This window comes from Anolis carolinensis, unplaced genomic scaffold (genome assembly GCF_035594765.1).
Source record: "Anolis carolinensis isolate JA03-04 unplaced genomic scaffold, rAnoCar3.1.pri scaffold_15, whole genome shotgun sequence".
NCBI lineage: Eukaryota > Metazoa > Chordata > Lepidosauria > Squamata > Dactyloidae > Anolis > Anolis carolinensis.
The window spans coordinates 6,613,602-6,629,568 of NW_026943826.1; the positions used below are offsets into that span (position 1 = coordinate 6,613,602).

The 15,967-nt window shown below is 41.9% G+C and overlaps 1 protein-coding gene across 1 annotated transcript; it reads right to left on the reverse strand.

Moving 5' to 3' along the window:
* Positions 1-1,303: 1,303 nt before the first annotated feature.
* Positions 1,304-12,625, reverse strand: LOC103281378 (taste receptor type 1 member 1). The gene is made up of 6 exons (XM_062965968.1): positions 12,435-12,625; positions 9,497-9,797; positions 7,429-8,172; positions 5,378-5,593; positions 5,144-5,279; positions 1,304-2,411 (listed from the first exon to the last, which is right to left on the reverse strand). The coding sequence occupies exons 1-6, from the start codon at positions 12,623-12,625 to the stop codon at positions 1,483-1,485; spliced, it is 2,517 nt and encodes an 838-aa protein (XP_062822038.1). The 3' UTR covers positions 1,304-1,482.
* Positions 12,626-15,967: the final 3,342 nt, after the last annotated feature.

Consider the following 15,967-nt stretch of genomic DNA (forward strand, 5'->3'; position numbering starts at 1 on the left):
GAGGTTGTAAATTAGTTAGATTAGCCTCCCTGCATAAAGTGGTACCTAAATTTTCTACTTGACAGATGCAACTGTCTTCCGAGCTGCTTAGGTCAACAGCGAGCTAGGCTATACATGGTCAGGAGCTCAATCCGACCCGGGTTGGCTTCGAATCCATGACCTCTCAGTCAGTAGTGATTTATTGCAGCTGGCTACTAACCTGGTTAGTGGCACAACTACTTACCAGCAATCACATGCCTATAGTCCAACCTGTTGGATTATGGTTGTATGTGCATGAAATGTAAATCAAGTGTTTCTGCTGTTTTGCAAGAGTATGTGTTTCAGCAATGAAACAGTTAACAGCAGGCTGGTTTGACTGACAGTCTGTTGTGACAACTATGACCTATCAGGCATGATTTCTGGCCTTGGAGACCGGGAACTTCCTTCGGACTGAGGAATGTGCTTTCTTATCTCTGTGAGTGTTGAGCTGTGCTTGCTGAGGCAAGAGGCTAAAGAAGAATGCCAGCTCAGAGCGATGGCTTTTGCTGTGCTTTGTAAATATGTTTATAGATATTGAAATAAATGTTTAGACTCTAGACTACAGATGTCTTTGAGTCTAACATTGAACAGAGGAATTGGTGTGGCAGGCAATTGCAACCAATTCATCAGGGTGCTGGAGAAGATGATTGATGGAGTTTGAAGAAACCCACCCAGCTCGCACCCTGACTCCAACGCTGACACCTCCCACACCAAAGAGGTACAGCCAAACTGGCAAATCAACATCGACATAGAATATAAGTTAGAAATTATATATTAACAAATAAATAGTGTAGTCTTGGGAGGTTGCTACAGTAGTAGCAACAATAATAGAGAAAAATAATACATGTAATAATACCAATAAGAATAGAGAAAAATAATAAATGTACCATATATTCTCAAGTATAAGCTGACCCAAATATGAGCCAACCAGGATCCTCACCCGAGTATAAGCTGAAAAAAGGGCTGAAAAACTAGACTTATACTCGAGTATATACTGTAGGTTAACAAATATATACATTAAGAAATAAATAGTGTAGTCTTGAAAGGTTGCTACAGTAGTAGCAACAATAATAATAGAGAAAAATAAAACATGTAATAATACCAATAAGAATAGAGAGAAATAATAAATGTACCATATATTCTCGAGTATAAGCTGACCCAAATATAAGCCAACCAGGATCCTCACCCGAGTATAAGCTGAAAAAAGGACTGAAAAACTAGGCTTATACTCGAGTATATACAGTAGGTTAGCAAATATATACATTAAGAAATAAATAGTGTAGTCTTGAAAGGTTGCTACAGTAATAGCAACAATAATAGAGAAAAATAATACATGTAATTTCTATTTCCAACAGATGAGCTATAATGAATGTTCTACTTCTGTTTTAGGTACAACCAGATGAAAAGTGCTCCTCGCTGTTGTAGTCGGATTGATTTTTGAGTCACAATGTGACAGCAACTCCCTTATTTGCTGTCTCTGGCGCTCGGTTCCTTGTCCACGGGAAGGTCCTGGGACAGGCAGAAGTGGTTGTCGGTGTTCAAGTGAGGCGCAAAGAGCATGACGTAACACACCGGGTAGTAGTAGGAGCCAAAGATGGCAAAGATGCTCGCCAGGCCTGCAAAGACCTGGAACAAGGCGACAAATTTGCCTTTGGTGGTGGAATAGGTGGGGACGAAGATGATCCAGATGATGAGGATGAGGAGCATGGCGAAGTTGATGGACTTGGCGGCGACGTTGTCCTTCTTCTTCTCGGTGTTGTAGCCCACAAGAGAGCACGCGAAGCAAATGACGGCCAGGCAATAGTCGTGGGCGAGAAGGATCCCGAAGCCGGGGAACTTGCTGTCATGGCACTGGAGCAGGATGGTCCTCTCGATGTCCGTGTTCTCCTCCAAGACGGGAGGCTCCCAGTAGTACCAGAAGAGACAGAGGAGACCTTGGAGAGCCGCGTTGACCACAATGCAGAGGACCATCAAGTGGTTCCTCACCCAAGGCCGCCTCAAGATTTGGTCGAGTCCTACGCTTTGGAGAGTCTTGCCAAGCAACGTGGCTAAGATGAGGGTGAAGCTGCCAAAGAAGAGGGGCTGCCGGACTTTGCAGATCTCCTTCGTGGGCTTCATGACGAAAAACGGGAAGCTGACGCAAAAGCACGTGGTGGAGAACAGGATGGATTGCAGCGGGAAGCCACGCACGTAGCGCATGGCCGGGGTGCCCCGGTACGTGGCAAAAATCCCGGTCACGGCAACCATCTGAGCAAAGACCAGCACCGTCAGCGCCATCATGATGATGGCAATGAGATCGGTGATTTCGAGATACTCGACCGCTCTCGGCTGGCATGTGGTGCTCCGCGCGGTAGACCACTCGTTTTTCGAGCATGGAGTACATTCATCTGGCTCTAAGTAGTACAAAAAAGGAGAGGAGAAATCAGAAGAAGGACGTCATCACATTGAAGGTTTATGTTGAAACTTCATCAAAAAAGGAGAGGAGAAACCAGAAGAGGGGTGTCATCACATTGAAGATTTATGTTAAATTTATCAGTTGTACTCAGTTGTATTCTTTCAGTTCATTTTCCCCAAGGCCCCACAGACCTTGGGAAACTATAACTCCCAGGACTGCATTGTAGGGAGCCATGGTGTCTCAAGTAAGGTCCAGCTGGATTCATTTCACGGGGTAGATGCACCCAGAGAAAGTTCATGGACCTTGGGAAACTGCCATCCCCAAGACCATCTCATGGAACCATGGCATTTAAAGTAAGGTCTCAACGGCATTCATTCCACAGTGAAGATGCACCCAGAGAAAGTTCATGGACCTTGGGAAACTGCCATTCCCAAGACCATCTCATGGAACCATGGCATTTAAAGTAAGGTCTCAACTGCATTCATTCCACAGTGTAGATGCACCCAGAGAAGGGTATGGACCTTGGGAAACTATAACTCCCAGGAGGACTGCAGCACTTTTTTTTTTCCATGTCAGGAGCGACTTGAGAAACTGCAAGTTGCTTCTGGTGTGAAAGAATTTAAAGTGGGGTGCAAGGGCATTCATTCCATACTGTAAATGCACCAAGAGAAGGATATGGACCTTGGGAAACTATAACTCCCAGGAGGACTCCATCGCACGGAGCTATGGTATTTGAACTGGGTTGTAAGGGCATTAATTCCATATTGTAAATGCAGCAAGAGAAGGATATGGACCTTGGGAAACTATGACTCCCAGGACTGCACAGCATGGAGACATGGCATAATAATAATAATAATAATAATAATAATAATAATAATAATAATAATAATAATAATAATGACCCAAATAATAATGATGATCCAAAATGCAGACTGTGCAAGGAAACCGATGAAACCATTGATCATATCCTCAGCTGCTGTAAGAAAATCGCACAGACAGACTACAAACAGAGGCACAACTATGTGGCCCAAATGATTCATTGGAACTTATGCCTCAAGTACCACCTGCCAGTAGCAAAGAACTGGTGGGATCACAAACCTGCAAAAGTATTGGAAAATGAGCACGCAAAGATACTGTGGGACTTCCGAATCCAGACTGACAAAGTTCTAGAACACAACACACCAGACATCACAGTTGTGGAAAAGAAAAAGGTTTGGATAATTGATGTCGCCATCCCAGGTGACAGTCGCATTGACGAAAAAGAACAGGAAAAACTCAGCCGCTATCAGGACCTCAAGATTGAACTTCAAAGACTCTGGCAGAAACCAGTGCAGGTGGTCCCGGTGGTGATGGGCACACTGGGTGCCGTGCCAAAAGATCTCAGCCGGCATTTGGAAACAATAGACATTGACAAAATCACGATCTGCCAACTGCAAAAGGCCACCCTACTGGGATCTGCACACATCATCAGAAAATACATCACACAGTCCTAGACACTTGGGAAGTGTTCGACTTGTGGTTTTGCGAAACGAAATCCAGCATATCTATCTTGTTTGCTGTGCCATACAACGTCGTTGTGTTGATGATAATAATAATAATAATAATAATAATAATAATAATAATAATAATAATAATAATAATAATCCAATAATAATAATAATAATGGCATTTAAAATGGGTCACTACTGCAGAGAAGGGTATGGACCTTGGAAAACTATGACTCCCAGGACTGCACAGCATGGAGACATGCCATAATAATAATAATAATAATAATAATAATAATAATAATATCAATAATAATAATGGCATTTAGAATGGGTCACTACTGCAGAAAAGGGTATGGACCTTGGGAAACTATAACTCCCAGGAATGCATAGTATGGAGCTATACTATTTGAAGTGGGGTCCAAGAGCATTTATTCTATTGTGTAAATGCGCCCAGATAAGGGTATGGACTTTGGGAAACTATAACTCCCAGGACTGCACAGCATGGAGACATGGCATAATAATAATAATAATAATAATAATAATAATAATAATAATAATAATAATAATAATAATAATAATAGTAGTAGTAATGGCATTTATAATAGGTTCCTACTGCATTTATTCTCCAGTGCAGATGCACCCATAGAAGGGTATGGGCCTTGGGAAACTATTACTCCCAGGACTGCACAACATGGAGACATGCCATAATAATAATAATAATAATAATAATAATAATAATAATAATAATAATAAGAAGAAGAAGAAGAAGAAGAAGAAGAAGAACAACAACAACAACAACAACAATAAAAATAATGGCATTTAATATGGGTCACTACTGCAGAGGAGGGTATGGACCTTGGGAAACTATCACTCCCAGGACTGCACAACATGGAGACATGCCATAATAATAATAATAATAATAATAATAATAATAATAATAATAATAGTAATAACAACAATAATAACAATAATAAAAATAATGGCATTTAAAATGGGTCACTACTGCAGAGGAGGGTATGGACCTTGGGAAACTATCACTCCCAGGACTGCACAATATGGAGATATGCCATAAGAATAATAAGAAGAAGAAGAATAAAAATAATGGCATTTAAAATGGGTCACTACTGCAGAGGAGGGTATGGACCTTGGGAAACTATCACTCCCATCATCCTTAGCCTCAGGTGAAAAAAAAACCTTGGATGGCCACCAGTTAAGAGACCTGTGCTCAGACCCTTCGGACTACCTGCCCCAAACGTACTGTTTGTATCCTGGAAGTAACCAGCTGGGCAGTCCTCGCATTGGTAACAGCAGTTGTGCTCGCCTCTCAGCCACCGCTTCTGCCCCGGCTTACATCCCTGTGTGCATCTCGAGACAGGGGCCTGTCAAGACAGAAGGGAAGAAGCATTGGGGGAAACTTCTTTTCTCCAAATCCCAGAGGACCACTGCGACAACAAATCTAATTTTTCTTGGTGCAGACCTTCCCGTTCTCTGTGCTCCAGCGGATCTTCGACTCATTGATATTGAGTTTGTGCGTCGAGGCGTCGTATCTGCCAACGACCGCAAACGTATGGTTGTTGGGCAGGATCCAGTCCCAGAAGAGGAGATCGTAACCTGCTGGTGGGTCTCCTGTCTTGCTGAAATGAACCGGCTGAGACTCGATGGTGAAGTTGACCTTCGGTAGTTCCTCCAGAAGCTACAACAAGGACAGGAAACAGAGGAGAAGATATCTAGAAGGGGACAACCTTGAAGACTTATTTTAACACATACTCTCATAGCTTCTCCATCTTATTTCCATACAATTAACAAGGAGAGACAATACACAAACAGAGGTAAAGGCTTCTCCGTCTTATTTCCATACAATTAACAAAGACAGACAATACACAAACAGAGGTAAAGGCTTCTCCGTCTTATTTCCATACAATTAAAAAAGACAGACAATACACAAACAGAGGTAAAGGCTCTCCATCTTATTTCCATACCATTAACAAGGACAGACAATACACAAACAGAGGTAAAGGCTTCTCCGTCTTATTTCTATACAATTAACAAGGACAGACAATACACAAACAGAGGTAAAGGCTTCTCCATCTTATTGTGTGAAGCTCCTGTGTAAGTTCAGTGTGAGAGGAGACTCTGTGAAAGGGAAGCTGTTTATCTGCATGAGAAAGAAGCCCAGCGTAGAAACAAAGGAAGTTTAGCTGAGAGAAGCCCCAGATTTAAGGCCTCATGTGTGAAGCTTCAGTGTGAATGCTGCTGTGTGAAAAGCTATTGTGTGAAGCTTCTGTGTAAGTTCAGTGTGAGAGGAGACTCTGTGAAAGCGAAGCTGTCTATCTGCATGAGAAAGAAGCCCAGCGTGGAAACAAAGAAGGAAGCTTTGGTGAGAGAAACCCCAATTGAAGACCTCATGTGTGAAGCTTCAGTGTGAAGGCTGCTGTATGTGAAGCTCCTGTGTAAGTTCAGTATGAGAGGAGGCTCTGTGAGAGCAAAGCTGTTTATCTGCATGAGAAAGAAGCCTAGCGTGGAAACAAAGAAGGAAGCTTTGGTGAGAGAAGTCCCAGGTTTAAGGCCTCATGTGTGAAGCTTCAGTGTGAAGGCTGCTGTGTAAGTTCAGTGTGAGAGGAGACTCTGTGAGAGCAAAGCTGTTTATCTGCGTGAGAAAGAAGCCTAGCGTGGAAACAAAGAAGGAAGCTTTGGTGAGAGAAGCCCCAAGTTTAAGGCCTCATGTGTGAAGCTTCAGTGTGAAGGCTGCTGTGTGTGAAGCTTCTGTGTAAGTTCACTGTGAGAGGAGACTCTGTGAGAGTGAAGCTGTTTATCTGCGTGAGAAAGAAGCCTAGCGTGGAAACAAAGAAGGAAGCTTTGGTGAGAGAAGCCTCAAGTTTAAGGCCTCATGTGTGAAGCTTGGAGGAGACTCTGTGAGAGTGAAGCTGTTTATCTGCGTGAGAAAGAAGCCCAGCGTGGAAGCAAAGAAGGAAGTATAAAGAACTTGTCAGAGTGCGCTTTGGATAAGCATACACGCAGCAGAAGACCCACGTAGAAGCACTGGTACCAGTAACGAGGCTTGCGACTTCAGCTATCTATAAACAGGTTTACTGGTGAATGGAAAACTCTCACAAGACAATATACATACAGACAGAGTGCAGAGAGCAGATAACCAGAGAGAGAATACAGGAAGCAGAAGGCTATATATATAAACACCTCTGCTGTATGATGCAACACTCAGTTAACTCTTTACACACTTGCATAGTGGACAGCAGACAGTGCATGATGCAATCCCCAGCTCACATTGCATCACTATAACTCAATTACATTTAAACAAACCTATGTACAATCATTCCCACTTCAACAGAACTTTATTTGTATTACAGAAACCTTGTTTTTGTAAATAGTGCAACAAAGAAAAGCCTCCTAAGGAAGAGATAACATTGTTCTGTGTGTTTTTGTTCTTTGTATCACTTTTGGCTACTGGTGCTGGGTTACAATGCTGCTAATAAGCATTGTTTCTCGCCCAACAAGCCATCCTGTACTTACTTGCCAAGGATAGATGTCTCGGTCTGCGTCACACGTCTTGTGGGTTGTGCTGCAATTCAGCAGTTGGTGGAGAGCGTGGGCGATGGCGTAGATGGCCTTGTAGGTGTTGAACACCTCGAAGAACTTGGAGAAATTGGCCAGGCTGAGATAGCTGCATTCAGGGCAGGCCTCGAGAACGTTGGGACTCTTCTGGTCCAGTTCAGTATTCGCGAGGACCTTCTGGATATATTCCTGGAAGCCGGGCATCTCCCCGCTTTCTACAGCCATGCCAAGGACCGTGCCGATCTTGTTCAGGTTCGGGATGAGCGCAATAGCGGAGGAAGTCGACCAACATTCGCTGGCGATCCACACTTTGCCGGTGATCCCCCTTCCAGCCACGACTTGGAGCAGTTCCTCAGCTTCGCCGGAGTGTGAGAAGATGACAGTCGCGTTGATGCGGGATACTTCCAGCTGATTTGCTATTTTGACAAGCTCTTGCTTTCTCTGAATTTCATCCTGACCGCGTGGGAAGATGGCTTCGTAGGCCACGCACATGTCCTTGGAGAGAGCCAACTGGACAAAGACCTCCAGGACCTGGTGGCCGTATTCATTGTCCGTGACCAAAGCGGCCACCCAGTTCCAGTTGAAATAGTTCAGGAGTTGGACCATGGCATCTGCTTGGTTTTGGTCGCTGGGGATGGTTCGGAAAAAGGACGGGTAAAGTTGCTTGTCACTAAGCTTGATGCTAGAACTTCCAGCGCTTATCTGAGCAGAGGAGAAGAACATACGAGAGTTATCCACAAAGTAGGTTACGTTTTGGAATTATAAATGAACAAAGTATAGGAGAAAACATTTACCATATGCAGTTGAAAACCACACCCAAATACCACTTCTCAACATAGTCGCCATTCAAATCTAGGCACTTATCATAGCGATGAATGAGCTTGGCAACTCCTTTCCCACAAAACTCTGCCGCTTTCACCCTCAAAACGTCTAGGAGAAAACATTTGCCATATGCAGTTGAAAACCACACCCAAATACCACTTCTCAACATAGTCGCCATTCAAATCTAGGCACTTATCATAGCGATGAATGAGTTTGGCAACTCCTTTCCCACAAAACTCTGCCGCTTTCACCCTCAAAACGTCTAGGAGAAAACATTTGCCATATGCAGTTGAAAACCACACCCAAATACCACTTCTCAACATAGTCGCCATTCAAATCTAGGCACTTATCATAGCGATGAATGAGCTTGGCAACTCCTTTCCCACAAAACTCTGCCGCTTTCACCCTCAAAACGTCTAGGAGAAAACATTTACCATATGCAGTTGAAAACCACACCCAAATACCACTTCTCAACATAGTCGCCATTCAAATCTAGGCACTTATCATAGCGATGAATGAGTTTGGCAACTCCTTCCCCACAAAACTCTGCCACTTACACCATCAAAAAATATAGGAGAAAACATTTACCATATGCAGTTGAAAACCACGCCCAAATACCACTTCTCAACATAGTCACCTTTCAAATCTAGGCACTTATCATAGCGATGAATGAGCTTGGAAACTCCTTCCCCACAAAACTCTGCCGCTTACACCATCAAAAAATATAGAAGAAAACATTTACCATATGCAGTTGAAAGCCACACCCAAATACCACTTCTCAACATAGTCACCTTTCAAATCTAGGCATTTCTCATAGCGATGAATGAGCTTGGCAACTCCTTCCCCACAAAACTCTGCCGCTTACACCATCAAAAAATATAGAAGAAAACATTTACCATATGCAGTTGAAAGCCACACCCAAATACCACTTCTCAACATAGTCGCCATTCAAATCTAGGCACTTATCATAGCGATGAATGAGCTTGGAAACTCCTTCCCCACAAAACTCTGCCGCTTACACCCAACATCACAAACTATAAGAACTGATGGAGTTTCTGTGGGTTAACCTGGCATGATGTGAGTTGTAGTTCACCCACAACCTTACGCATTTTGTACAAATACAAAATTGAATTTTTAAAGTAACCTGTGCAACGCTGGGTACTCGAGCTAGTTGCTTCGTAAAGGCCCATGAAGTGAGTCTTACCTCAGGGATGGAGAGGAAATCCAAGATTTGAGCCACCAACATGCTCAGCCCGGAAACGTTGGGGCCAACCACGGCCACGACCCGAGGCTTGTAGTTGGCGTAGTTGCACTGCATGGCAAGGCTGCTGCTGGGATCCTCAGAAAGGAAGGAGATGGCTAGCTTGGTAGTTACAAGTTCATCATTGCAAGTGTCGTGGATTTCGTAGCCGAGAGTGATGCCGGGGAGCAGAGCGGTTGAGTTGTTGATTTCGTCAATGGCAAAACGCATGGCAAGCTGCTGTTGGTAGCCAGGCGAGTAGAAGCTAAAGCAGAGAGGAATAGGACAAAACAAAGCCATCAGGAATTGACTTGGACAGACTTTCAATCGATCTTTTAATTACTGTATATACTCGAGTATAAGCCTAGTTTTTCAGCCCTTTGTTTAAGACTGAAAAAGCCCTGCTCGGCTTATACTCGGGTGAGGGTCCTGGTTGGCTTATATTTGGGTCAGCTTATACTCAAGAATATATGGTACATTTATTATTTTTCTCTATTATTATTGGTATGATTACATTTATTATATTCTCTATTATTGTTGCTTCTATAACATTTATTTTACTCTATTTTTATTATTATTAATAATACATTTATTATTTCACTCTGATCATAAGATCATTTATTATTTTACTCTATTTATTACTATTAATAAGTATTATTTTCCTGTATTATTAATAATAATAATAATAATAATTTTATTCTTGTACCCTGCCTCTATCTCCCCGCAGGGTGGCTTACAAATGCAAAGGAGTATACATACAAAAACATCCAATACCGAAAACACACAAATGAAAAATCAAAACATACGATTAAAAATTATTATTATTACAAGTATTATTTTACTCTATTATTATTGAAAGGATACATAAGCGCATTTACATTGAAGAAGATGAGAATAATGATTTTAATCAGAGTTGGACAGTCTTAAATTAGAGCTTGATGTAAATATTCAAAAACATTTAACTTACTGATGCCTCAATTAATGTAATTTTATTGGTATCTATTTTTATTTCTGAAATTTCCCACCCTCGGCTTATACTGGAGTCAACGATTTCCCAGTTTTTTTGTGTTTAAATTAGGTGCCTCGGTTTATATTCGGGTTGGCTTATACTCGAGTATATACGGTAGTTTTAATACCGTTAACTCAATACACTGTTCAATTGGATTGCTGTGAGTTTTCTGGGCTGTATGGCTATCTTCCAGAAGCATTCTCTCCTGACGTTTTGCCCACATCTGTGGCAGGCATCCTCAGAGATTGTGAGGTCTGTTGGAAACTAGGCAACTGAGGTTTATATATCTGTGGAATAATATCCAGGGTGGGAAAAAGAACCTTTGTCTGTTGGAGGCAAGTGTGAATGTTGCAATTGACCACCTTGTTTAGCATTGAATGGTCTTGCAGCTTCAAGGTCTGGCTGCTTCCTGCCTTGGGGGATTTATTTATTTAGTTATTTATTTCCAACATTTATATCCCGCCCTTCTCACCCGAAGGGACTCACCACTGGTGACAATTCGATGCCGACACATAATTAAAACATAACAGTAAATAAAATCCATTACAAGCAATCAATATGGCATAAATATATAAAACATATGGTTAAAATCCGTTCATCCAATATTTTCGTGCTTTAGCCATAAATCAGTCCAGGTCGACTTTATCATTTATTCATCGAAAACCTGGGCACATAGCTATGTTTTTAAGGCTTTTCTAAAACTCAAAAGGGTTGGGGCTTGTCGTTTGTTGAGAGGTGTTAACTGGCCCTGGTTGTTTCCTGTCTGGAATTCCCTGTTTCCCCTGTTTCCACCTTGATTAACATTGAATGGCTTCCCAACAAAGGATTCCTGTAGGCAGGAAGCAGCCAGGCTTTGAAGCTGCAAAGCTATTCAATGCTAATCAAGCTGGCCAATGGCATCACTCACACTTGCCTCAATCAGACAAGAGTTCTTTCTCCACCCTGGACATCATTCCACAGATATATAAACACCTCTTTCCTAGTTTTCAACAGACAACTCAACCTCTGAGGATGCCTGCCATAGATGTGGGCGAAACGTCAGGAGAGAATGCTTCTTGTACATTGCCAGACAGCCTGGAAAACTCACAGCAACCCAGCGATTCTGGCCATGAAAGCCTTCGACAACAGACTTCACAACCTTTGAGGATGCCTAGATGTGGGCGAGACGTCAGGAGAGAATGCTTCTGGAACATGGCCAGACAGCCTGGAAAACTCATAGCAATTCAGTGATTCTGGCCATGAAAGCCTTCGACAACAGACTTCACAACCTCTGAGGATGCCTAGATGTGGGCGAAACGTCAGGAGAGAATGCTTCTGGAACATGGCCAGACAGCCTGGAAAACTCATAGCAATTCAGTGATTCTGGCCATGAAAGCCTTCGACAACAGACTTCACAACCGCTGAGGATGCCTAGATGTGGGCGAGACGTCAGGAGAGAATGCTTCTGGAACATGGCCAGACAGCCTGGAAAACTCATAGCAATTCAGTGATTCTGGCCATGAAAGCCTTCGACAACAGACTTCACAACCTCTGAGGATGCCTAGATGTGGGCGAAACGTCAGGAGAGAATGCTTCTGGAACATGGCCAGACAGCCTGGAAAACTCATAGCAATTCAGTGATTCTGGCCATGAAAGCCTTCGACAACAGACTTCACAACCGCTGAGGATGCCTAGATGTGGGCGAAACGTCAGGAGAGAATGCTTCTGGAACATGGCCACACAGCCCGGAAAATATACAACAGCCCTGTGATCCCAGCCATGAAAGCCTTCGACAACACATTGTGCTGAGCATGTTCAGACTCAGGACTCCATGGATTTTTGTTTGTTTTGGAGCCATCTGAAAACAACGCATAGAGGAACCCCCTGGTTTTGCTTTTTTACTCCCTTGCTCACCTGTAACAGGTGTGAGTTTCCGGCCTGCCGTCACGGAACTGGAACTCGGCTTGGGAGTGCAATGCAAACAAACCTCCAAGGATGAAGTCTCCCGGAGCCGTGAATTGGACGGCCAAAGAATCGGCCTTCCCATCGTCCACTCGTATAAAAAGGATCCAAACCAGGAGTCCGACGAACGCTTTGGAAGTCATCTTTGCCTCTAGAGAAGATTTGGAGATGTTGCCTCATCGGCTGTGGCTTTAAAGCCCCAAATGCCATTCCTTTTCCAATTTGAATAGCAGTCCGTGGAAACCGAGAACGGAGGAATGATGAATATCTCCCTCCCGGGTGCCTCTGTGATGGAGTTTAGAGTCAAATTAGAAACAAAACAGATCATTTACATGCAAGACCGGGAACATAGCGGCCACGGACTGACACATAGCAACCTGTGGGACAAATCTGATATAATAATAATAATCTATCTATATAAATAAAAGGGTAATGAAATTTCGACCTAGGACAAAACAACAAAACTACACATCCCAGAAACACTAAACTTGGCAGCACAACCCCTCATCCATGCCTCTACGTTCATACAACAAAAAGAAAAGAAAAATAAAGTCCTAATTAGAGAGAGAGGAATAATTGTTTTTATCCAATTGCTGCCAGTTAGAAGGATAAGCTCCACCCACTTGGTCTCCTAGCAACCCACTCAGCCCAGAGGACAGGCAGAGTTAGGCCTCACTTAGGTCTCTTTTACACTGCCTATAAAATACAGATTATCAGATTTTAACTGGATTAGATGGCAGTGTAGACGCAAGGCCCTTCCACACAGCTATATAACCCATTTATAATCTTATATCATCTGTTTTGAACTGGATTATCTTGACTCCACACTGCCATATAATCCACTTCAGTGTACATTTTATACAGCTGTGTAGAAGGGGCTTCATATAATCCTAATTAGTCCTAATTAGAGTGAGAGGAATAATTGTTTTTATCCAATTGCTGCCAGTCAGAAGGATAAGCTCCACCCACTTGGTCTCCTAGCAACCTACTCAGCCCCGGGCCACTTCAATCAGGCCTCTTCCACGCTGCCTATAAAATACAGATTATCTGATTTTAACTGGATTATATGGCAGTGTAGACTCAAGGCCCTTCCACACAGCTATACAACCCATTTATAATGGACTTAATGTCAGGAGAAAACCTTTACCCTTTACCTTAACTACCACCAATTCCTCAAGACTTTATTTCCCATACCACCAGACTTTGCCACAGCAGTGCATGGCTGGGCACAGCTAATAATAATAACAATAGTAATAATAATAATAATAATAATAATAATAATAATAATAATAATAATAATAGGTAAAAGTTTGCCGCTGACGTTAAGTCCAGTTGTGTCCGACTCTGGGGGTTGGTGCTCATCTCCATTTCTAAGCTGAAGAACCGGTGTTGTCCGTAGACACCTCCAAGGTCATGTGGCCATTGGCATGACTGCATGGAACGCCATTACCTTCCCACTGGAACAGTACCTATTCATCTACTTACATTATCCATAGGCACCTCCTAGGTCATGCGGCCAGCGCAATAATGGAACAATTACAGATGACAATTGGAATGGCTCCTGACATGTTTTTGGATTGTGCAATTTCAAGTCATTGCTATGTTTGAATGATGCAATTTAAAGTACCTTATATACTCGAGTATAAGCCGACCCGAATATAAGCCGAGGCACCTAATTTTACCACAAATAAACTGGGAAAACATTGACTCCAGTATAAGCCGAAGGTGGTAAATTTCAAAAATAAAAATAGATGCCAATAAAATTACATTAATTGAGGCATCGGTAGGTTAAGTGTTTTTGAATATTTACATCAAGCTCAAATTTAAGATAAGACTGTCTAACTCTGATCAAATCATTATTCTTATCTTCTTCAATGTAAATGTGCTTATGGATCCTTTTAATAATAATAGAGTAAAATAATACATGTAATAATAATAAATACAGGAAAATAATACAAGCAATAATAAATAGAGTAAAATAATAAATGCAATAATAATAATAATAATAAGATCAGAGTGAAATAATAAATGTATTAATAATAATAAAAAATAGAGGAAAATAAAGGTAATAGTAGCAACAATAATAGAGAAAAATAATACATGTAAAACAGTAGAGTCTCACTTATGCAACATAAACGGGCCGGCAGAATGTTGGATAAGCAAATATGTTGGATAATAAGGAGGGTTATGATTTTACAAATTAAGCACCAAAACATCATGTTATACAAAAAAATTGACAGAAAAAGTAGTTCAATATGCAGTAATGCTATGTAGTAATTACTGTATTTACAAATTTAGCACCAAAATATCACGACATATTGAAAACATTGACTACAAAATTGTGTTGGATAAGCCAGAATGTTGGATAAGTGAGACTCTACTGTAGTAATAAATAGAGTAAAATAATAAATGCCATAATAATAATAATAAGATCAGAGTGAAATAATAAATGTAATAATAATAATAATAATAATGAAAAATAAATGTAATAGTAGCAACAATAATAGAGAAAAATAATAAATGTAATAATACCAATAATAATAGAGAAAAATAATCAATGTACCATATATTCTCAAGTATAAGCTGACCCAAATATAAGCCAAGCAGGACCCTCACCCGAGTATAAGCCGAGGGGGACTTTTTCAGGCTGAAAAACTAGGCTTATACTCAAGTATATACACCACATGTTGTTTTATTTCTCTCTCGCTCTTTTTTTTGTGAGAAACCGCAAGTCGCTTCTGATGTGAGAGAATTGACTGTCTGCAAGGACGTTGCCCAAGGAAGGTTTTGATGTTTTTACCATGCTTGCGGAAGGCTTTTCTCATACAGCTAGAGCTGACAGAGGAAGCTCATTTGCATTCTCCCCACGTTGGATTCGAACCTATAACCTTCAGGTCAACTCAACCTTCAAGTCAGCAGTCTGCCGGCACCAGGGTTTAACCCACTGCGCCATTGGGTAATTCTTTGTCACCATTTACAAAAGGATTTTGACCAAATTCCGAGCCACACCTTGAACAGCAAGCAAAACTTTCCAGTTTCAAAACATGTTTTGCTGGTTTCAAGATGTGGGTGGATAAGTCATTGGCAGACCTTTTGCATACCTTCAAGAGACATTTGGCTTTTGGCTCTTTATTTGAATGGGGAATGCGGGCCTCCCACTCTTTCTCGCCTCAATTTTCATCTCCTTTGCAAAGACGGAGGACTCAAGCAGTGCATTCAAATCCTGGCGGAAAATAAATCCTTTTTTATCACACCCTGGCGTTCCCTTTGCGGATTTGGTTTCCACCACAATCAGAGGCAAAAAAGGAACGAAGAACCAGAATTATTTCCATTGATTTCACGTACCAAAAGGATGATTTGGTTGAGTTTGCTGGACTGTATGGCCTTGTTCCAGAAGCATTCTCTTCTGACGTTTCGCCCACATCTATGGCAGGCATCCTCAGAGGTTGTGAGGTCTGTTGGAAACGAGGCAAGTGGGGTTAATG

What these genes read in the sequence shown, in the direction of transcription:
- LOC103281378 (XM_062965968.1), bottom strand. Translation starts at nt 12,625, where the DNA reads ATGACTTCCAAAGCGTTCGTCGGACTCCTGGTTTGGATCCTTTTTATA. An exon ending in ATTTCCTCTCCATCCCTGAG is followed by an intron (nt 8,173 to 9,496) that starts GTAAGACTCACT and finishes TCCTCTGCTCAG; the next exon opens with ATAAGCGCTGGAAGTTCTAG. An exon ending in AAACAGTACGTTTGGGGCAG is followed by an intron (nt 2,412 to 5,143) that starts GTAGTCCGAAGG and finishes TGTACTACTTAG; the next exon opens with AGCCAGATGAATGTACTCCA.